We start from the raw sequence: 21,749 nt of genomic DNA, 5'->3' as shown, positions 1-21,749 counted from the left end.
TTTTTTACTTTAAAAAAAAAAAACAGTTTGCCCGAAATGTTCTATGAAATGATACAAATAAATACAGCAACTAACTATATATCTATATAGTGTTCCTGTAGCTCAAGCGCAAGGTTGGGGGTTTGATTCCCCGAGAACACATGATATGATATTATATGTAAAAATTGATAGCCTGAATGCACTGTAAGACGCTTTGGATAAAAGCGTCTGCTAAATGCATAAATTTAATTTAATTTAATTTAATTTAAAATTAATATCTAGTTACCATACTGTTACTGAAATAACCCTGTCTGCTAGGTAATGGTGTTGTCATTGACAGAAGCAGAGACACTAGATGTCTCTCTAAGATAGATTAGTCGCATTAAATCATCAGCAGTGTAGGCTTAAATGTAGTAGCAATCACAGAACCATCTGCTGCACTGTTAGTCATTGTGTTTTGAGTCAGAACAGAACAATAGTGTAAACCTCAAAGAAACCAAGCCTGTCCGTCCTTACCCAGCTCTTACCTAGTGCCTGCACTGTAGGTAGAAAAACTGTTATATAGCTTAGTGTCATTCCCCATCACAGCTATTACAGTATAGGTGTCCAAGCAGTTGCCTGTTTTAATCTGTCATCTGCAAGTGATTTTGCATGCCTTCGTCCATAGGTCACCTCAGCCTAACAGCAACACTGAGGTGACATTAAAGCAAGAGTTAGAAGCCTAGCATGTTGGGATATTGTACAATATTGTGTTACTTTTTGTTGATGAATAATACATAATACAGAGAGATAACCTAACTGTAGGCAGTAACTAGCACAGTCTCTTTCCTCAGTGATGGGAGACTATGACTGATTGATACCTAAGCATGTAGAAGCAGCGGCGAACTGTAAGTTGAAGTTTGTATACTTGCATGGTGTGGGCTTTTACCTTTTGTTTGAACTATTGCATCTTAAAACAGATTTTTCTAGGTTGTTGTAGTATTATAGGCACTGTTGTATTAGTTAAATACATTGTAATTCTTTGCATATAAAGAAAAACATGGTTTTAACTTTTTTTACAAAAGGCAAGCATTCTTCAACCATCTGTGGAACTGGCTTTATTGCATTTGAGTTGTATTAGTTATGTTAAATGCATTTCTTTGTAATGCCTTAGATTAACTTAGTAAGGTGTGGGGTTGGCTGTAATTCAGTGCTTTGAATGTGTGCGTGCATGTGCCTTTGTGTAATACACATTTTAGTCACAATGAGACTTTATAGGGATGTGGTTATAATTTGCATCTAAAGTTTCAGGTAAACATCAGTTCATGATTCAACAATCTTATTTGATTTAACCTTGTTTTTTTTGTTGTTTGTTTTTTTATTTGGCAGTAGCATGGTGAATGATCCTAATAATATAATAATAATAATAATAATAATAATATAACATGTTAAATATATTATATTTGGAGTAACATGAAAAAATACCAAAATGTTTTGTGTCATGTGCTATTGTCGACTTCTTAATATGCATATTCATAAATGGTTGGATTTTCTATTTGAATCCCACCATTTTGGTGCATGATACAATGCTTAAATTTATCTTGATGTTTATTTTTTTGGCTTAAGAATAATTTGATGTCGATATCTTAAAATGAGTCTTTCAACTTATTTTTCCTCTGCATGCTTTGCCCTGCAAAGGTTAAACTGAAACTTCAATCCACTCACAGCCTCGTAAATTAGCTCAGGTCTTCTTTCTTACCCTGGCAGACCTGTCTCCTGTTTCCTTACTCTCCTCAAGTTGCTTCAACTTTTGTTCTTTAAAAAGGTGAAATAAGGCGACTTAACATAGTGCAAAATGTATTATCTTGAAATGTTTCAGAGTGCTGAGCACTTTCATAACGTTGCTCTCTGGATGCAAAGCAGGCAAAGATGACATCTGGGCAAAACAGGTATGCCTGTATTGTATGCATTGTATTCACATTTGTTGAAGGTAATGACTGAAAAGTAGTTTGACCAATAGTGTTAATGGACTGATGAATTGTAGCATGCAAGAAGGTGGGATCTACTAAGAATGGTCAAAGCAATGCAAATATGCTTACATATAATGAATGAGGACTGAGTGAGAGAACGTCAAATTGTATAAACAAAGACAAAATCTGGACATTTTGGGCAATTTGGAAATCTTGGCCAGGAAATGTCTGGGGAAAAAAGGACATACGGTCAACTGACGGAATGTTGCTACGTAATGTTAAATGGATACTCAACCCTAAAATGAAAATTTTGTCAGTAAAATCACTTACCCCCATGTTGTTCCAAACCCGTATACGCTTTGTTCATCTTCAGAACACAATTTTAGATATTTTGAATGAAAATCGGGAGGCTTGTGACTATTCCATAGACTGCCAAGTAAGTTACACTGTCAAGATCCAGAAAGACATCGTCAGAATAGTCCATCTGCCATCAGTGGTTCAACCAAGTTATGAAGCGACGAGAATACTTTTTGTACGCGAAGAAAACAAAACTAACTTTATTCAACAATTTGTCTCCTCTGTGTCTCTCCGCTTCACCCTTTGCGTACAAAAAGTATTCTTGTCGCTTCATAACATTACGGTTGAAACACTGATAGCAAATGGACTATTCTGACGATGTCTTTCTTACTTTTCTGGACCTTGACTGTGTAACTTACTTGGCAGTTAATGGGATAGTCACAAGCCTCCCGGTTTTCATGCAAAATATCTCAAATTGTGTTCCAAAGACGAACTAAGCTTTAGAACGACATGGCGGCTAAGTGATTAATGACAATATTTTCATTTTGGGGTGGAACTGTCCTTATGTGCCAGCATAGTTTAAGCGAATAATGTACAAAATTAATGCATACATGCATAAACTTTCAAATTGTACTTTTTGAGTTACAATAGTTTTGCAATGGGGAAGTACCCTTAATAGTACCATAAGAGGTTATACTGTTATACCTTAAGATTACCTATTTATTCTCTAAAGTATTAATATGTTAATAGCCTTAATTTATAATTCTTGGCCTAGTTCTTTACACATATTATTTGCAAACACAATAATTTATTTATCTATTTATTATTACTATTATTTATTTATTTTTTGGGAAATAGTAAGTATTGCTTGCGAAGTCAAACTTTATGCCAAAATGTTAAGGTGGTCTAGGAGGTTGCTAGGTGGTTACTTTCCCGCTCAAATGAAAAGGGTCCATTATCCTTAATGCCTCAAACCTGTATGAGCAGTAACAGTGATGCTTGCTTGGCGAGGCCCACTTAAAAATTCATACACTAATGCACCTCATAACTTCTAAGTACCTTAGGTAGGGAAGGTCATCTTACACACTCACACCCAATGTCTTGTAATTTGTGAGTGATGAGGTGGGCTAGTCTTATCTTTCAGTTTCTCCTGTGTCTCTGTGTCATGGAGTTTTGTAACATATAGAATCTCAATTCATTATTGAACATCTGTGGGAGATCCTTGGGGCACTTTACATTGAGCTGTACTTGTCCTCAGTTACATGCTGTGTGGCCTCGCTGTTTAGAAGGCTAATGACTTGGCATAAGTAATGATGATAATGTCCTATCATGCTTAAATTTGATTTTATAACAGAACTTGTGCAGGTTTCTACCAGAAAGCATGTAGGCAAACATGCTCCTTTTGATTGTATATCCTGAAAGATAGTAACTTAATTACCACTTTCTGGAAATGGGTACAAAAATGTGGCTTGAAAGTAAAGGTGGAGTTTTGTTCTTTTAACAAAGGGTGAAAGGAACCAATGCCAGGAGAAAAATGTTGCAGGAGCAGAAAACAGGATTGAAGATTTAGATCTTAACACAATAACTGATGTTTGAGCTAGACAAATTCAGCCAGAAAGACAATTTGTCTGAAAATTTAGAAAATGGAATGAGATTATTTACTTGTCCTTCCACCACATATAAAATGAATCAAAGAATGCTCCAAATGCTGTTACTTCCTTTGCATTTCAAGTTTAAGAAATCTTCCAAAATACCTAATAGTTATTGCTCCTTGTGCCATTTTTGCAATAAAAAAGTAATAGGACACCAATTTCTACCATATTCATAGAAAAGATGTCAATTTCAATAAAAAAGCATAGATTTTTATAAATACCACAAAACAGCATGAAAGAAAGTTATCTGGTGTAAAACCCCAAACAAAGGATAAAGATTCTTCCTAAGCTACTCTGTCTAGTTACTTTATTTGGGTTAGAGAGGTAGTTCCCCTGGCATAGTATTCTTAGTTGTTGTTACTAGCTTGGCGCCTGTATCAATGAGAATCTAAATGAGGAAAGGCTCATGGCGTAGTCGACTAATTCCTCTTAATCCCAACATATCTTCTGCTGCTTAGCATTTTTTCTGGTGCAAGGCATGGTTCGCTGAGATTAGCTTTAGCTGTGGTTAACTCCTTCACAAGTGTTCACACACCACGACTGCTTCCGCGGGGTCAATATGGACTTAATCAACAAAATGTTCATCGACCATTTTAGAAAGGAATGTAAGTGATATGTTGAATTTTACAATTTTTATCTTGAAAGTGGGTTTAATTGCAATTAGAGTAGAGAAAGAGCTGGTTGAACTTCTACCCAGTAGGGTTTACAAGTGGTGAGTCCGGTTGAGAGACAGTATAATAAGATCAGTGATTACTAAAAGTAGTAACATAATTTCAAGTTTGATTAAATATTGTCTGGGATTAATGTGATTTTCATATTACTTTTAAATAATAGTGTTTACGACTGATTTTGCTGGCATGAATTTGGCTACGAGTTGGGTTGGTCCAAAATAATGTCATTATTTAAAAGAAAAAAAAAGTTTTTATTCTGTAGAGCACAACATCCAAATAATGTTTATACATTTCTTTACCACACAATTCTGTAAAGTAATATTGTTTATTTTTCTAACAGTAGGTTGTAATATTTAATGTGATGGGAATGGGACGGATGAGGAGACATGGAGATTTCACAGAACGAGAGTCTTTAAAGCCACATTTCCACCACTGGAATTTAACCCAGGAACTAGGGACTTTGGGCTGGTACTCGGTGTGTTTCCACCGCATGAACCAGGATCTAAATAAAGTTCTGGGTAAAATATTGCCCCTCAGAAAGTCCCTGCATGCGAGGTAGTACTTTTTCAAAGGTCTGGAACTTTCAGGGGCGGGTCTTGAGCGCTAAACATGCTGATTAGTTGAGTTCACGCAGCATTGTGATTTCAACCACCATTTATTAGGATAGTTTTACAAATATTACTGTTTATTGTGTCATGAAATTTAGTTTTTTTAAACTATTTCAGGCGAGAATGTTGTTAAAACTCAAATCTGTGGTTTATTTATAAAGACAATGTCTATTTAAAAATCTGTTTTGCCTATTTTGGAGACGATCAGCTCCATGCGATCAGTGGGAGCTTAGTGCTCATGTTTACCGATGAGAGCAGTCTCACCTCAGCTAGCCCTTCTGACATTTGCTGCTGGCTCTGATGTCTCTTTAGTGGTTAAAATACTAAGTACATTTCTGCGGCTATTATTCTGTTTAAAATGAAAGGAGGCATTGGTATTTGATATCCTATTCATCTTTTTGTAAATATACAGTAAGGACAATAGCAGTAGCCAAGACGAGCTGACTGATGTTATCAAGCACGTTGCTGTTTGCAGAATTACCGGATTTGCGTCATCCCGTCTGCGGGAGATCACACTCCCAAGTCGAACACGCAAAGTCCGAACTACTGAGGATGCAAGTCCGAAATTTGCATACTATGTATTGAGAAATGCGCTCAGATCTACGTCACCAGACTAATTGCCTAATCTTCACGGTACTTTAGACAGCAGTTGAAATGCAGAAAGCAACAGGTCAGGGGCAGGGGGGATAGTTCCTGGGGGAAAAAAATCCTGGTACAATTGATCTGGGTCATTTCAGTGGAAACGCGGCATAATAATCCAACTGGGAGCACAAGGAAGGCATTCAACAAGCATACCCGACGAAGAACTAAGGAACAGACAGGAAACAGGTCCATGATTCTGACACAGAGTGGTTCACATTGTACAGAAAACAAAAAAAAGGTCATAAAAGTAGCTTGAATCAGGGTCTTCGTTACTCTATCACATTAGAAAAGTCTGCCCGCATTCTCAATCACAACAAAATGAGACTCTTATTTACATTTATATTTCAATTTATTCATTTGCCAGCTTTTATCCAAAGCCACTTACAATTGAGGAATAAAACAAGCAATGTATCATAAGATGGCAATAAACATGAGAAATGTCTGTTATAGGTTTCAGTCACTGCTCAAAATAGTAAAAAGCTAAGACAGGAGAAAAATAAGAGAGCATAGAATGCAGAGATGTATTATTATTATTAGTAGTAGTAGTAGAAGTAGTAGTAGTATTGAAGGCAGTTAGATGTTTATGGAAGAGAGAAGTTTTCAGTTGTTTCTTGAATATTGTGAGGGATTTAGCTGTCCGGATGGAGTTAGGCAGGTCATTCCACCAACAGGGTGTGGTGTAAGAAAATGTTCTTAAGGGTGATTTTGTGCTTCCATGTGTGATGTGACCACTAGCCACCACTCATTTACTGACTGTAGGCTTCTGGAGGGGGTTCATAGGAGAGAGCGGAGGTAGGAGTGTGCAGAACCTGTTACAGTTCTGTAAGCAAACAGCAATGTCTTGAACTTGATGCAAGCCATGACTGGAGGCCAGTCAGGCAGTCTAAGATCAGAGCAGGTACCGCTGAATCATCTGGTTGAAATCATAGAGCATGTCATCAGAATAGCAATGATAGGAAAAACCATGCACCTGAGTTATGGGTACTATGAGTGATCAGTCTTATAAGGCACTTAACCCACAGGGAGCAAGAGCTTTGTTGGAACTATTTAAATGAAAGGAAGGGATGCAACAATCCTCTTATTTACTTCAGTTTTATCTTTGAATGTTATAACTAGGGCTGTCAAAATTAATACATTAATAATGCGTTGATGCACATTAATTTGAACAGCACTAATTTTATTAATGCGCAATTAACGCAGCGCACATTTTCTGTTTGACCCGTGGCCTAGCCCATACTCTTAGAAATGGGTGGAGATGCTGACAGTGTTGCCAAATTATGGATTTTCCAGACCCCTTTAGCAACCTTTTTTTTTTTTTTTTAACCACCTATCGACCAATCTTTAGGGTGTCCCCAAGCCTTATTTAGTTTCCCACACAAGCGCAAGGTCTCTCTTTCCCACTGCGCACACATCTCTCTTTCTCTCTGAATCTGCTCTGTTCTGCGAGCGACTGAGAGGAGAAACACTTTCACTTAAAACATATATTATGTTGCTTCTCTAATTTTGCAAGCAAATATAGCCAAAATCTCAGCACAGCTTTAGTCTTTATCTTATGTGTTTAATTTAGCTGCATCAAAATAGAGTATGTGGGCACAATCCTGCAACTGAAAGATTCCTAGCTGTGTCCCAATTCAGAGGCTGTATCTTTGTTTCCTTCATAGCCAAAGAAACATCTTTGTTGCAATGCTGTGATGCATTCAGTCTTCGAATACAGCCTCTATATTGGGACACAGTTACTTTCCTGTAGATTGTAGCTACAAAGCACCTGCTTGGAAGATCCAAGTGATTCTGAAGACCACAATTAGCTGGAAGGTAGCCCTCCAGCAGCAGAACTGGATGCCACTTTGGCAAAAAATGTGCATTGTACAAAGGACCTCCTAGTCACATTAAGAGACCAGAATTACATAAAAACTTGAAGATCAATTCTTTTTATTTAGGATAGTGAGCAACCACCTAGCAAAAACCCAGAAAACATCAGCCTCTCAAAAGCAATGTTCTGGCAACCATCAGAATACATAATGCTTTGCACAGACAAGCACCATTCAAGCTTTATTCAGAACTTTTGAAACTCTGCTACTGTGTTTCTTTTAAGAAGTATGTTTCTGTCAAAACGTTTTTGTTAATGTTTTCTTTCACTAAGTCATAGATACTGCTAAGATTTGATGAGCAGATAATGTTGTCTTTGAAGGAACAGAACTTTTCACCCTTTGGTAAATTGGTTCACTGGATCCTCAGATCTTTCACACTTGATCATATCTTTGTGCTTTTCTCAGCCATTGTTTTCTGAAGAGGGATTCACAAATTTTGATATCAAAACCCTGGAGATGTAAATTCAACCAAAGCATTTTAGTCCAAAGATTTCCATCCCCAATGACAGGCAAAAGGCTGCAGCTTTTGCAAAAATTCTGAGGGATATGCTTTGTCAGACATGATAAAGGGTAATCTTGTCAAGTAGGACATGTCACTACTGTATATGTGGATTTTTTTAATCCTGGAGCAACATTGCCATCATGCAAAAGTAGTCCTAACTGTGCCGAGGCTAATTTTAAAACCCTTTTATACATATTAGTGTGCATTTTCATGAGGTTCTTTTACTCATCACATGGTTGTTAAGATGTGTTATCTCTTGTGTGCAGGCATCACAAGTGAATAAAAAAACAACTTCCAAGTTAACTATCATAAGTCAAATGTAAAAAACAGCAAGCAATCATCTATAACTCAAGATTCAATAAATGTGCTCTTTTTCCTCAGGAGATCACTCGAGAAGATGTTTCCTCACTCAGGGAAATCCATCGTCTTTGACAGCTTTCCAGATCCATCTGACACCTGGGAGATCATTGAGACTATTGGTAAAGGGACTTATGGGAAAGTTTATAAAGTGCTTAACAGGGTCAATGGCAGCAAAGCCGCCGTAAAAATACTGGATCCAATCCATGTGAGTAAAACCATACTAGATCAAACTTGTGTGTGGTATATGTTTTTAGGTCGCAAAGAGAGACAACATGCACAACACAAAGTAAGATTTGCACAGAACTGAGGCTAAGGGCAGAGTCATGGTAGGCCCTTAAGGTTCAGTCATTTCACATTTGTGTGCATATGTATGTATTTGCACACTTGTGTGTACCCGTGAGAGTGTTTATGCCTTAAGAGAGGCCTTGCAGTTAATTACTGAACACTGAGAACAACTACTCGCCACTATCAGATTAAGAACATCTATATATATATATATATATATATATATATATATATATATATATATATATATCCTGCAGATAATGTCAAAAGGCTCTCTGTGCCTCTCTTTCTCATCATTTCTCCAGCCACACACTTTTTCTTTTAGTAATGGGGCAAATAAAAGCAGCCCTAACAGCACATACCCAGACTAATCATGAAGAGATGGCTTTTCAGAAAATGTGCAATTTGTGTTCATTTACTTCACCAGAGACTCTCCAGGTCACCCTTTCAAGGTCCAGAAAGGAGGCTTGGAAGTATTTCAATGGCCTTTGGCTGCCAGTATATTTAAATTACTCATCTAGATCGAATAAATCTAGGCTTAATTGAATAGACTGCAGCTGTTATGGTCATTGTACCTAAGACATTTACAAATATTTATTTTCTTTGCTTTCCAAGCACAGGAAATGCAGTAATCATGTTTAGTAATAGAAATATGGAGCACTTTTGAAGCCAAAAGGCATCACATAAAAGACCTGTGCACCATATCCATTAAAATTCTACACTCCTAGGTTCTAGTAGTATTCTATGGCTTTATTAATGCTGACATTTCATGGCCTTTCTGGTTTTGCTAAGTTCAATAGATAAAATGACTTCCAAAAGGAGAATGGAAGTTTGAACCATTGCCTGTGTTTTTCTTTCAGGACATTGATGAGGAAATTGAAGCTGAATATAACATTCTGAAAGCTCTCTCAGACCATCCCAATGTTGTCAAGTTCTTTGGAATGTTCTACAAAAAGGATGTCAAGATTGGAGACCAGCTATGGCTAGTGCTAGAGGTGAAGTTCTGTTCCATGTCATGCACATGGGCCTCATTTATTTAAACTTGTTGTACAGTATATCACATACTTGTTAAATTGGGCTAGTGACATTATCTGCAAAACACTTTTAAATGCCATAATCAATCACAGTTATTATTTCTGCACATACATATGCTGGTGTTTGTAAATAAGTAAAAGAAAAGTGTATTAAATGCTATTTCATCACATTATGGATTTATTGCTTCCGTCACAGTGTGGGCTGATGGGTATGTATGAAAGCAGTGGAAATCTGTTCATAGAGGATTAGCAAATTATGCTGCTATTAAAAGGTTATTAGTATCACCACCTCTGTGTTTTATAGGAGCACATTTAAATTGGAAGATACAGACAGAACATTTCTCAAAGCTGTGAAATGTCAGGGTGAATCTCTCTTTTAAAATCACATAAGGCCTACAGTAAACACTGTGACCTTTGTGTGGTTTGACTGCTTGAGAACAGATAACAAAAGTGTGCGTTGTGGAAATGCGATAAGATGAGTGTTATATAAGAGATTTTATTTCAGCAGTAGGTCAGCAGAGTTTTTGTGGAAAGATAGGTATGGGGGGTAAAGGGGTGAATACTAATGTGGATTGGCTGTGTCCTTCTAAGATGAGCAAGTTCAAATACCAATTTTGTATTGAGACACAGAGTTTTAGCAGGAAATAGATGGTCTGCCTCTGTAATGGGTTCTGACAGTGAAGTCGCTTTATATTGAACCAAACTGTAACTATGTATTGATGGATAATCCCCAGTAGTTATGTCTTTCAGCAGTAATTATCCAGCAAAGAATGTGTTCAGACAAGCCCATAGAGGCTTTTGCGCAGCTGAATCAGACCTTGGATTGTGTTTAGTATATTAGACCTGTCTGAAGAGATTAAGTCATGTTTACCTGGTGTGAAACTTTGCCTTGGTCTCAAGATGTAGGGTTTGAGGAGGGTTAGTTAACATGTCCACGTTGTCCTGTAACCTTATCGCAGAAGACCATGACTTTCTGAGTCAGTCTTTGTAAATTATTGATTGATTGATTGATTGATTGATTGGTTGGTTGGTTGATTTGTTGATTAAATGATTTATTTATTAATTGATTGATTGATTTGTTAATTTGTAGTTTTTTATGATTGATTGATTGATTGATTGATTAAAAACACCTTTCTATGAAAACGTGAATTCCAGAATTAAAATATAATAAATATAATAAACTTTTTTAAACAAATTTTCTATTTGTTTAACACAGATTTTTAAATAAAATAATTTTAAAAAAGGTTACGTCTCAGAGAATTGCTCTAGAATTATTTGTGTACAAATATCACTTGGTTTAAGAATTCATCCAATCAATCAAATCTCCAGCTAGATTTCATATAAAGCGATACCATTTAGAGTGTCTTGTTCAAATAGTGTCTGGATTCACTGGAGACGCCCACCCAAAAAAATAAAAAAATAAAAATAAAGTAAAATAAAGAAAATAAATCATTAAATCATTTGCTTATAAAGATTTCTGCATATTAGGGGTGTGCGATGCAATGCCATATAGCTAATTTACGTTCCCTAGAGTGCTCAACAACACCACCACAACCCAATAGGTGTGTTCGACTTGAAGCAGCACTGTGCAGACTGATCGGTGTATGACATCAAAGTATCGTGACAGCTGTTCTAGAGCATGTTCGACCGCACATTGGCTTCTTCGCCCGAAAACGGGCGAAAACTTGAACGTTTTGAAATGTTTAATTTTTTTGCTTCATCGGATGGGGATGAAACTTGGTGACTTTTGTTGTATTACCTATATGAACACACAAAAAAATCAAGGAGATGATTCTGATATGTTAAAGGGTCGTAAAAAAAAAAGTCACACTTAGCTTCCTCCCGCCCGAAAACGGGCGACATAGGAAATGAATGGGAAATACGAAAAAATAGGAAAACTCAGAGAAACTTTTGGTGGTACAAGCTACAGATCAGCAACTGTGCTGAAAAAAAGTGTACAGCAATGAAGGGGTGACACTCTAGAACATCAAGAGTGCAAATAAGACCCCCCCCCCCCCCACACACACACACACACACCCACGCACACAAACACACACACACATACACAGATAAACTGGCGACTGCAACAGCAAATTTGTAGAATATTCCACATAAAATCAATAAATGAAAAAAAAAACTTGCTCAAATGCACACACACACAGACGCACACACACAGAGAGAGAGAGAGAGAGAGAGAGAGAGAGAGAGAGAGAGAGAGAGAGAGAGAGAAAGAGAGAGACTGGTAAGACTGCAACAGCAAATTTTGAGAATATGCAAAAATAAATAAATAAAAAATACAAAAAGAGACTCTCGCTCAAATGCAAAACACACACACACACACACACACACACATTCACTCACACACACACATTCACTCACACACACACATTCACTCACACACACACACATTGTGTTCCCTTTCTAACCAAATGCTATAGTTTGATTGTAATCATAATGCAAAACCTGATACTTATCTAAACATTTTTGTTAAGAAAATAAAGTAATCATCTTTTAGAATATCTAAATGTATATCTAAATAAAAAAACGAATAAGATAGAGAAATCATGTCTAAAACAACAAAAGGAATCAAAAAGCCTTTCTATATAGGATATATAGGAAGCTATAGACAGCCTACAGGCTGGTACAGGACATTACACAAAAGTGGCTATTTTTTAAAGCCACTAGATGAAGTTCTTCTCCTGGAACATTTTTTTTTTAGGCTGGCACTCTATTTTGATGTGAAATGCTGTATTTATTGAATTTTTTTTTTAATAAATATAAAATAAAAAATGATATATTAATTCTAATGGAAAAAATAGCTCATAAAAATTATATAATTAATTCAAAGTATCATTAAAAATTCTAAATAATAATCAGAAAACATTATAGAACAAAAATATATTTGATTGGTTATCCTGGGAAAAAGTAAAGTACAATTTTAAGGCTTCGCCCGTTTTCGGGCGGGAGGAAGCTAAGTGTGACCCATTTACGAAGAAGCCCAGAGGGTTAAATCACTTTCACGCGTGTTTTGACGCGTTTTGACGTCATACACTGATCGGCCTGCTTCAACTTAGTCTCAACCTCAGATGTCACACCCACGGACTGTTGGTTAAACTTCTGATGCATATGGGAAACAAAAGTGGAAACACTTGAGGAGTGTCAAAGTCATCATTGGATTGGTTGAATTCTACAGGATTTCTACGCCTCGAAATTTGACAATGAATGAGACGAAATGATTGGTTGTTTGATGTCAATAAAATGGCCAATGAAAGCTGCCATGAATTCCAGACCTACAGTCTTAAGGTCTGGCTATGCGAGACTAGCTTCAAGTCAAACACACAGCAGCTTTTGTCACCTTATGACAATAGATTTACAAAGACAGTAGCACACTGGGAAAAAATGGAAAATGCCATTCATTTTGTTTGCACTTATAAATGCTGCTGCCTGCCAGCTGCAATCACCAATAAAATGTTGTTCCATATTTTTTTTTTATATATCATCATAAATATATAATTATCGCAAATGTTCTTGAAATATCGTGATATAATTTTGAGGCCATATTGCCCACCCCTACTGCATATTTCAACTGAATTTGAAACCTATTTTTGATTAACATGTAAAAGTATAGCACGTTTCTCTCACCCCCTGTGAAGAAACCACATTGTTGTTGTTGTTTTTTTCAAACACAGTTACCACACATTACAAAAGTTTTCTTCCTTTTCTAAGCTTTAGGCAAGTTTCTTAGGCTGCAGGAGAAGGAATTATATTTTTTTCTTGTTTGTGTTTCCCTAAAAACCTTTGCATTTATGTATGCAAACTCCTTCATGCAAAATCCGCTGTCAGCAATCCAAATATGTAAGTTAATCCTCTGGCTGGAATCACAGCTGAGCACTGAAGCTGTCAGCAGCAAGTTAGCAGCCAAGGAGATGAGGGAACGCAGGGGGGTAAATTGCCATGCTTACAGTCGTCCCCTCAGAACTGTAATTTTTTGTATTTCAGTAGGATCCGAGAAGAAGGCTCCTCCACACTGAGTGACCTCTGATTACAGAGAGGACTCGCATATTGCATCCTCCACTTGCTGGCTGCTCATCAGGCCTGGTGCTTGTTTTAGTTCTCTTTTGTGTTGTGCGTTATAATTGTGGATATAAAGGGAACCACTTTCATCTGTACTTACCCTGTTCCTCGTCATATAAGGAGCTGTATATTCAGTTTTGTTCAAGTTGGCTCATAGGCTTCAGTTGGTGGTTAATGGCTGGGATAGGACTGACAACAGCGGTTCATTGCTGTAGTTTCAAATGAAACATAATGACTCTGTGCCACTGTTATTCATATAGTTCATTTAGAATGCCTGGCTTTTTGCAGATACTGTATGTAGTTTTTAAAAGCCTGCTTGTGGATTTTTTGACTGGATTCTTAAAATCTGGAGACAATAAATATAAAATATAAAATAGTTATTTGCAAAAATTTAATATGATTCTAAAGGTAACATTAGTTAATGCAATGGCTAACATGAAATAGCAGTGAATAGCAATGACATTTTTGCATATGCGTTTTACACATTTTAACATTTTTATCTGCATAAATTAACATTAATGTAAAAGAAAACACTAATTATAGCAGTTGGCAGTGGGATATTTACACCGTTTTTCAAAAAAATAATTTTGTTAATTATTTTTTTCTTATACTACTGTTCAAATGTCTGGAGTCAGCAAGAAATTTGACAGCAAAGTATTTTGACAGCAAAGACTTTTTCATTGTTATGAGAGAGAGAGAGAGAGAGAGAGAGAGAGAGAGAAAGAGAGAGAGAGAGAGAGAGAGAAACAATATTATAAAAAAATGGCTGCTAATAAAATTCAGCTTTGCCATCAAAAGGACAAGTTGCATTAATATAATTATATATATATATATATATATATATATATATATATATATATATATATATATATATATATATATATATATATATATATATAATTATTTTTCTTTTTATTATTGTAGAAAACAAATATTTTAAATTGTAACAATATTTCACAATTTAATATATTTTTCCTGTATTTTTAATTCAAATAAACACAGTTTTGCTGAACATGAGTGTTATTTTTATTTTTTTATCCATAAATAAAAATACTCACTGTAAAAAATTGTTATTTGTGTTTTGCCCCCTCAATAATTTTCAGTGAAAGAACCCACTGATTTTATGCATTTGTGAAGTCAAAATAGCTTATTTTGCATCCCATTTTCATAAAGTATTTTTTATGTCACAGGCACAATGCATCTCAGTGATGCTTGTCTATGTAGTGAATCAGCTCAAAGGGGAAATATGAATAATCAATCATAACTAGTTATGTGTAATTATAAATATTTAGATCTGCTGTAAGTATTTAGTTGACCTCTCAGTATCAACTGTCTGTCAATTCTTAGAACGTTATTTTCCTGTTTAAGGAAAATAACTTTCTTACTGTACAATACTACTCAGAGCATGTAGCTAAAATCTGCATGATTAGGGACTTCAGTTATGAGCAAACAATGAACAACCTCCAGTGTGATACAAGTTAGACTTTATTAACTACCTAAACACTTAGTCTAACATATACACACATACACTCGCATACAGTACGCAAAAAGGGTTAAAGCTTAAGCAGTGAAGAGAAGAGAAATACAACACATTAAGCTGTCATACAATGTGATATTCAGCAGATCTACAGCCTGAAGGAAACATCAATTCCTTAGTTCAAACACACCTTTGTAAATGGTGCATATGATACTTAAAGTATCAATTCATAAGAGTAAGTTTGATATTTGCTCGTCTCGCTTGTTTTAAAAAGAGTCCTGATGCAATTTGGGGCTCTAGTTGGTCTCTGATGAAGTGAGTTGGTGAGACCAGTTTGAATCAGAGGATATTGATGAATGGAAAATCAAGTCTGAAGGCCTGGCGCAAGCTTAGGCTGTTTTTTTAAGGCTCTTAGCTCAGCATCTTCTCCCAGAATTCCTGAATCTAAAAGAACCACCCTGATCTGGTGATCAGTGATCTATATAGGCTGGTGATGTCACACCCTCAGGATTTCAGTGAGCAATGAGTACTTTTTGGAGGGAAGTTTTACAACATTTTGTCCTCAGGCATATGTTTCACATCTTGGTCTTTGATTGGATGTTGTTGAAGAAACCATTAAAGATTCTGTTAACACAAATACCTTTCATAGGTACCAACACATAATATAAATAAACATTTAGACCATTAAAAATGCAGCCGAAAGATACCAAACATGGCATACCTGTGACCTCTGTTAACAATAGTATGCAATTCTAAAATGTTAATTTAAAAAAGTTTGTATCAATACATAAGTGAAACACTTTAAGAGGAAAAATAATGAAATGGGGAAATTGGGTACATGTACCTACATTTCTCAAGTGGTTAAATCTAGGGGGAGATATAATTAGGATGGACTGTATAGTACAAGTGTATATTTGTCTGTTTCAAAGTGAATTTAGAGTGAAAAGGAGGTCTTTGGTTAGATGAGGGGATGTTAGATATTATTTGTTAAATATAACAAATAGTTGTGTGTCTGATTGGTCCAAATGCTAGATCTATTAGTATGCCTCATCAAGACACACTCACATTCATACACTTCCTATACTCTGCCCCAGTGCTAAGGTGTTGTGAGTAGTTGCCAGTGTATTGTTATGCTATGTGTTTTTATAAAATTACTTTGATGTTCAAGTCTCTATTATTAAAATGGCTGGGGTACATCCAATATATTTAATAAAGTACTTAACATAAAGAAGAAGAATTATCTGAAGTTCAATCATCATTGACCCTTGGAACAACTCCAATGTAGTTACTATAGGTCAGTTTTATTGCAACACATTGTTTCAAACTGTTATTGCCAATGTAATATATGTAATTATATTCAACCTAACACATTGTGGTTAAAGCAACAGATCAAATGGCACATTGCCCTTCTGTTTAATAATATGGTCAAAGTGGTGGCTGTGTTTTTTTTTGGCCTTGTCTCCTGTATTGAATGGCAGGTTCTTTGGCACACCCTTTGAAACAAAGCCCTTTTTGAACCATGTCTGATGTGTCTAGCTTGTGCCCATCATTAATTCACAATGAGGTTTAAAATCCCAGTGTTTGTCAGGGCTTTTTCATTAAACGTTGAGGGAAAGCAGACACCAAGCTCATTATTTGACTGTAAATGATAAGGTTTCTTGAACAAAAGAGGTGTTTTTCTATGAAGGTGTGAGGGCCACACACAGAGAGCTTAAAGAAAGCTATGATTTGATTGTCTACTGCACTTAACAAAACATTCAGCTCAAATTAAATATTCAGTCAGAAGGTCCAGTTATGTTACTCCAAGTAACTAGGAGGACTTAAGGGGATATTATTATTGAGTCTTCTCATCGGTATATAAGGAATTATGTTGATGAAACATCAGTTGATGACATTAATAACGTCCTTTGCAGCCTGAGGTATTCCAGAGTGATACAGTTAAAAAAAAAAAAAAAAAAAAAAAAAACCTTATCAGGAAGAAATTAAATGAACAGGTTTAATTTAAAAGGTTCCACTTTTTAATTCCCGTAAGGAATAAATTATTTTATTATGTTATTTCAAACCAACATTTCTTTTTTATGTGAAACACAGCATAAAATTGTTTAGCAGAATGTTCATACTCATATTTTCATTCAGTGGAAGTGAATGGAGGCTATTTTTTTTTTTCTATTAAACATGAACACACAGGAGACTTGCTTTATAGTACTAATTGAAGTTGTAATGGTAATTGAAAGTAACACTGACACTTTGTCCATGTTTAATATTGTAAAGCGATTTGCTTTAAATCAGTCTATTGAATAAAGTGCTATAAAATTAAATGTGGCTTGACATGACTGCCGAATTGCTATGATCAGATGCTTTCTTAACTGCTGTTTTCTCACCACTGTCATTTTGTGTCTGTGTGTGTGTGTGTGTGTGTGTGTGTGTGTGTGTGTGTGTGTGTGCATTTATCTCTTAATAACCTGTCCTCTTCTTTTTTCATGCAGCTACTGATTCTCTCATTGCCTCCTTTGGTAAAGCACAAAAAAGTGTCTCACATTGATTACATTTTACTCTCTTATTTATTTATTTTATTTTATTCTGTTAGAAAAAATTTTTATGAGTACAGTCTTTCTATGAATGGCACCATTCAGATAACTATGGTGACCCAACAGTGCACAACACAATAAAATGTCCACAGCACAATGGAAACAAGCCGCTATTAGCACAACATAATGGTAACTTTTCATTTTCAGCAGTTCAATTCCAGACTGCAGCAAAGTCAGATTGTGCAGAAGAATTCTCTGTTTCCTGTGGTCTTGTCCTGGTGGTCGTCTGAGACAAGGTCTTTACAGGGAATCTATATCTTGGGCTCATCTAGTTGTCCTGGTCTACGCTGTCTTTCAGGGCTGTAGAGGTCCTTTCTAGGTGCTGATCCACCATCTGGGCTGGATACGTACTGGATCCGGGTGACTGCAGTGACCCTCTGATTTAGATACAGACTAGATCTGGTGGCTATGGTGACCTCAGAATAAGAGAGAAACAGACTAATATTAGCGTAGATGCCATTCTTCTAACGATGTAGCAAGTACATCGAGTGTTATAGGAAGTGTTCCCGGTTCCGGTTTACTTAATTAATGAGGTCAAAAAAATCCTTTAACAGATTTGGATATTAGAAGTGTATTAGTGTGTTATGTGAAGGCTAGGTTAAAGACATAGGTCTTTAATTGAGATTTAAACTGCAAGAGTGTGTCTGCCTCTCGAACAATGTTAGGTAGGTTATTCCAGAGTTTAGGTGCTAAATAAGAAAAGTATCTGCCGCCCGCAGTTGATTTTGATATTATACGTATTATCATATTGCCAGAGTTTTGAGAATGCAGCGGACGTGGAGACCTTTAATGTAACGAGAGCTTGTTCAAATACTGAGGTGCTAAACCATTCAGGGCTTTATACGTAATAAGCTCTTTTAGGAGCTTAGATTGAATAGGGTCTAACATATCTGTTGTTGGTTTAGATGATTTAACAAGTTTATACAATTCTTCCTCTCGTATAGTAGAGAATGAGTGGAACTGTTCCTCAGGGGATCTATAGTGCAATGTCTGATGCGATACTGTAACTGACGGCTGCATGGGTACAATTTTATCTCTAAAGCCCCTTTCACACTACGATTCCAGCAAATACACGGGTAAAGTGTTCCGGTAATTGTTCCCGGGTCGCTAGATTTTGCACTTTCACACTGCCAGTGATTACCTGGGATATGTGCGTGCTTTCACACACAACGCGTAAAGGTCCCGTAATGACATGTGACATCAGGGCGTGACATGTAATGTACGAGTCGAAAACGTTAGGCACGTTATACTTTCACTGATGCAAGTGAACGATCTCGGTGTCAGCGCGGTAAGTGAGGAACTAACTGATCTCTGCTTCATTACACATTTTTGCACATATTTTTTTGTGGCGAACGTTGATCTTCCTTCAAAACAGCCAGTAAAAGAGTCGCGCGATAACGTGCGTCATCACTAAGACACTGCATTAGATCTGGCTTTTGTTCACACAGCACTCGTCCCGGGATTTAACCTGGCAACGTTACTAGGTCCCAGACCCGGGTTCATTGCCGGAATCAATCCCGGGACGTGTTTGCTTTCACACAGAAGGCGACCTGGCAATGTTCTGGCAATTTGCCGGGTCCGACGTGCAGTGTGAAAGGGGCATAATAGTATCGATCTTAGAAGTAAAGTAGTTCATAAAGTCATTACTGCTGTGATGTTGGGAAATGTCAACACTTGTTGATGCTTTATTTTTCGTTAATTTAGCCACTGTATTGAATAAATACCTGGGGTTATGTTTGTTTTCCTTAATCTTCCTTAGTTGGAAAGGAGCAACTGTACTAGAAAAGAAAGAGGCCAATAGTTTCTGTTACATCATCAATTTGTTCTGAGGTTTTGGATATGCTAAGGAATTTGAATACATCAGGAAGATTACTTAAAAAAACAGTCTTTTTGTGGAAGAAGTAATGGTTCTAACATACTTGTAACAAGAAGTAGAATTTAAAGTTTTAGCTATATGAAGTTTGTACAAAACTAAATAGTGATCTGAAATATCATCGCTTGGCTGCATAATTTCAACACAATTGACATCAATTCCATGTGACAGTATTAAATCTAGAATAGACCTGATCCTGGTCATTAAAGGGTTCACCCAAAAATGACAATTTGATGTTTATCTGCTTACCCCCAGGGCATTCAAGATGTATGTGACTTTGTTTCTTTAGTAGAACATAAAAGAAGATTTTTAACTCAAGCCATTGCAGGTTGTCAGTCATGTAATGGAAGTGAATGTGAATCAGGGCTTTGAAAGTAAAAAAACAAACAAAAACAAAAAAAAAAAAATTAAACCCTGTGGCTCATGACAATACATTGATGTATAAAGACATGAAATGATCAGTCTGTGCAAGAAACTATTTAGTTTTTGTATCGGTTTTTTTTTTGTTGTTGTTGTTGTTGTTTTTTCCTCTGATTCACCGTGATGTCCAAACTGTATTTGAAAAATTTGTTTGTGTTTTACTAAAGAAACAAAGTCACCTAAATCTTGGGTGCCCTCGGGGTAAGAGGATAAACATCAAATTGTCATTTTTGGGTGAACTAACCCTGTTGCAGTCCTGAAGGAAGTGTTTAGTAAAAAAAAAAAAAATCAAGTTGCTCTCTGTTAAATAAATGTCTCACTCTCTCTCTCTGTCTGTGTCAGGGTGAAATTTAATGATGGCAGGTGATCTCTGGCTGATGTGGCCATGACATGATAAGGTCAGCTTTGCTTTTTAGTCTTCATGGCACTCTGAAGCACTGTACAAGTTTAACAGTAGGAAATGAGATTCAGAATAATTTTGAATGATTTATGTCTGTGATTTTAGTGCTGGCATTATTATTATTATTTATTTATTTATAAAATTTTTCTAATTGTGGATATTTTTAATGACTGTGTTATGCAGGTGCTTTTCAATAAATTAGTGTGTCAAGGAATAGTTCATTTATTTGAGTAATTCAACACATCTCACCTTTCTTTAACCCAATGATAAATGACCCTTTCAGCCCACCACTTACCAAACTTGGATGTCCAGAACAAATTAAATTGAATGCTTTGTTGCCCTTTCTGAGAGGTTTTATAAAGGAAAAAAAAAGAATAAAAGAGACATCCTGTCTTTTCTTCTTCTTCTTCTTTTTTAATGAGTAATATGGGGTCATTCACACAGACCATATTTTGTGTTCCAATGTACTGCTTTTCTATTGTTTTTCTATGTAAATATGCACTAGACGGATGTTTGAACATTGCGCTTCTGTCTTGCATCTTCTTGCACAAGTATTCACAGCATTCTAAAAACATGGTGCTCAAGTTGATTTTAGGGAGGGGTAGGGGGATGGGCAAGAAGCACATCACTAGACCTGTTTCTTTCTATTTCTATTTCACTTTCTTGCACTTTGTGTTTTAGAACACAAAAAAATTATTTTGTGTGCATGGACACCAAGTACTACATTTTGAGATGTAAATCCATACAGGTTTGTGCTACGGACATAAATGATACCTCAAACTGGCTTAGAGTGCTTTTGCAAAAATTGTATCAAATACAGTTTTCCCCTGACAGAAAATGTAAAACGTAAAATGAATATCATATATATCATGTTTGAATCCCACCTACGAACAATGCATAACACCCTGGCAATCACATAGCAATGTGTTAAAACAACTCAAAAGCAGCTCCTTGCCCACAATTATGTTTGGTGTTACCGTGACACAGAAATGACCAGCTTCAGCTTTACATATTTGCAGTTCTGCAGATGTTTGAGCTTTATGCATAATCAGGGAAATCAAGTCTATCCA

General features: G+C 36.2%; 1 protein-coding gene across 4 annotated transcripts in view; it reads left to right on the top strand.

Moving 5' to 3' along the window:
• Positions 1-4,360: 4,360 nt before the first annotated feature.
• Positions 4,361-21,749, top strand: part of LOC132124167 (myosin-IIIa-like) — a 74,095-nt gene continuing 56,706 nt past the window's right edge. For all 4 annotated transcript variants that reach the window (XM_059535051.1, XM_059535049.1, XM_059535050.1 and 1 more), the window contains exons 1-3: positions 4,361-4,482; positions 8,550-8,733; positions 9,674-9,808. In XM_059535051.1, coding sequence (XP_059391034.1) covers positions 4,481-4,482; positions 8,550-8,733; positions 9,674-9,808 — 321 coding nt within the window. In that variant the 5' untranslated portion in view covers positions 4,361-4,480. The remainder of the gene's footprint in view (positions 4,483-8,549; positions 8,734-9,673; positions 9,809-21,749) is intronic.

Source organism: Carassius carassius, chromosome 42, assembly GCF_963082965.1.
Source record: "Carassius carassius chromosome 42, fCarCar2.1, whole genome shotgun sequence".
NCBI classification, from domain to species: domain Eukaryota; kingdom Metazoa; phylum Chordata; class Actinopteri; order Cypriniformes; family Cyprinidae; genus Carassius; species Carassius carassius.
Note: the sequence above shows the minus strand (reverse complement) of the source record. Positions and strands in the feature narration are given on the sequence as shown.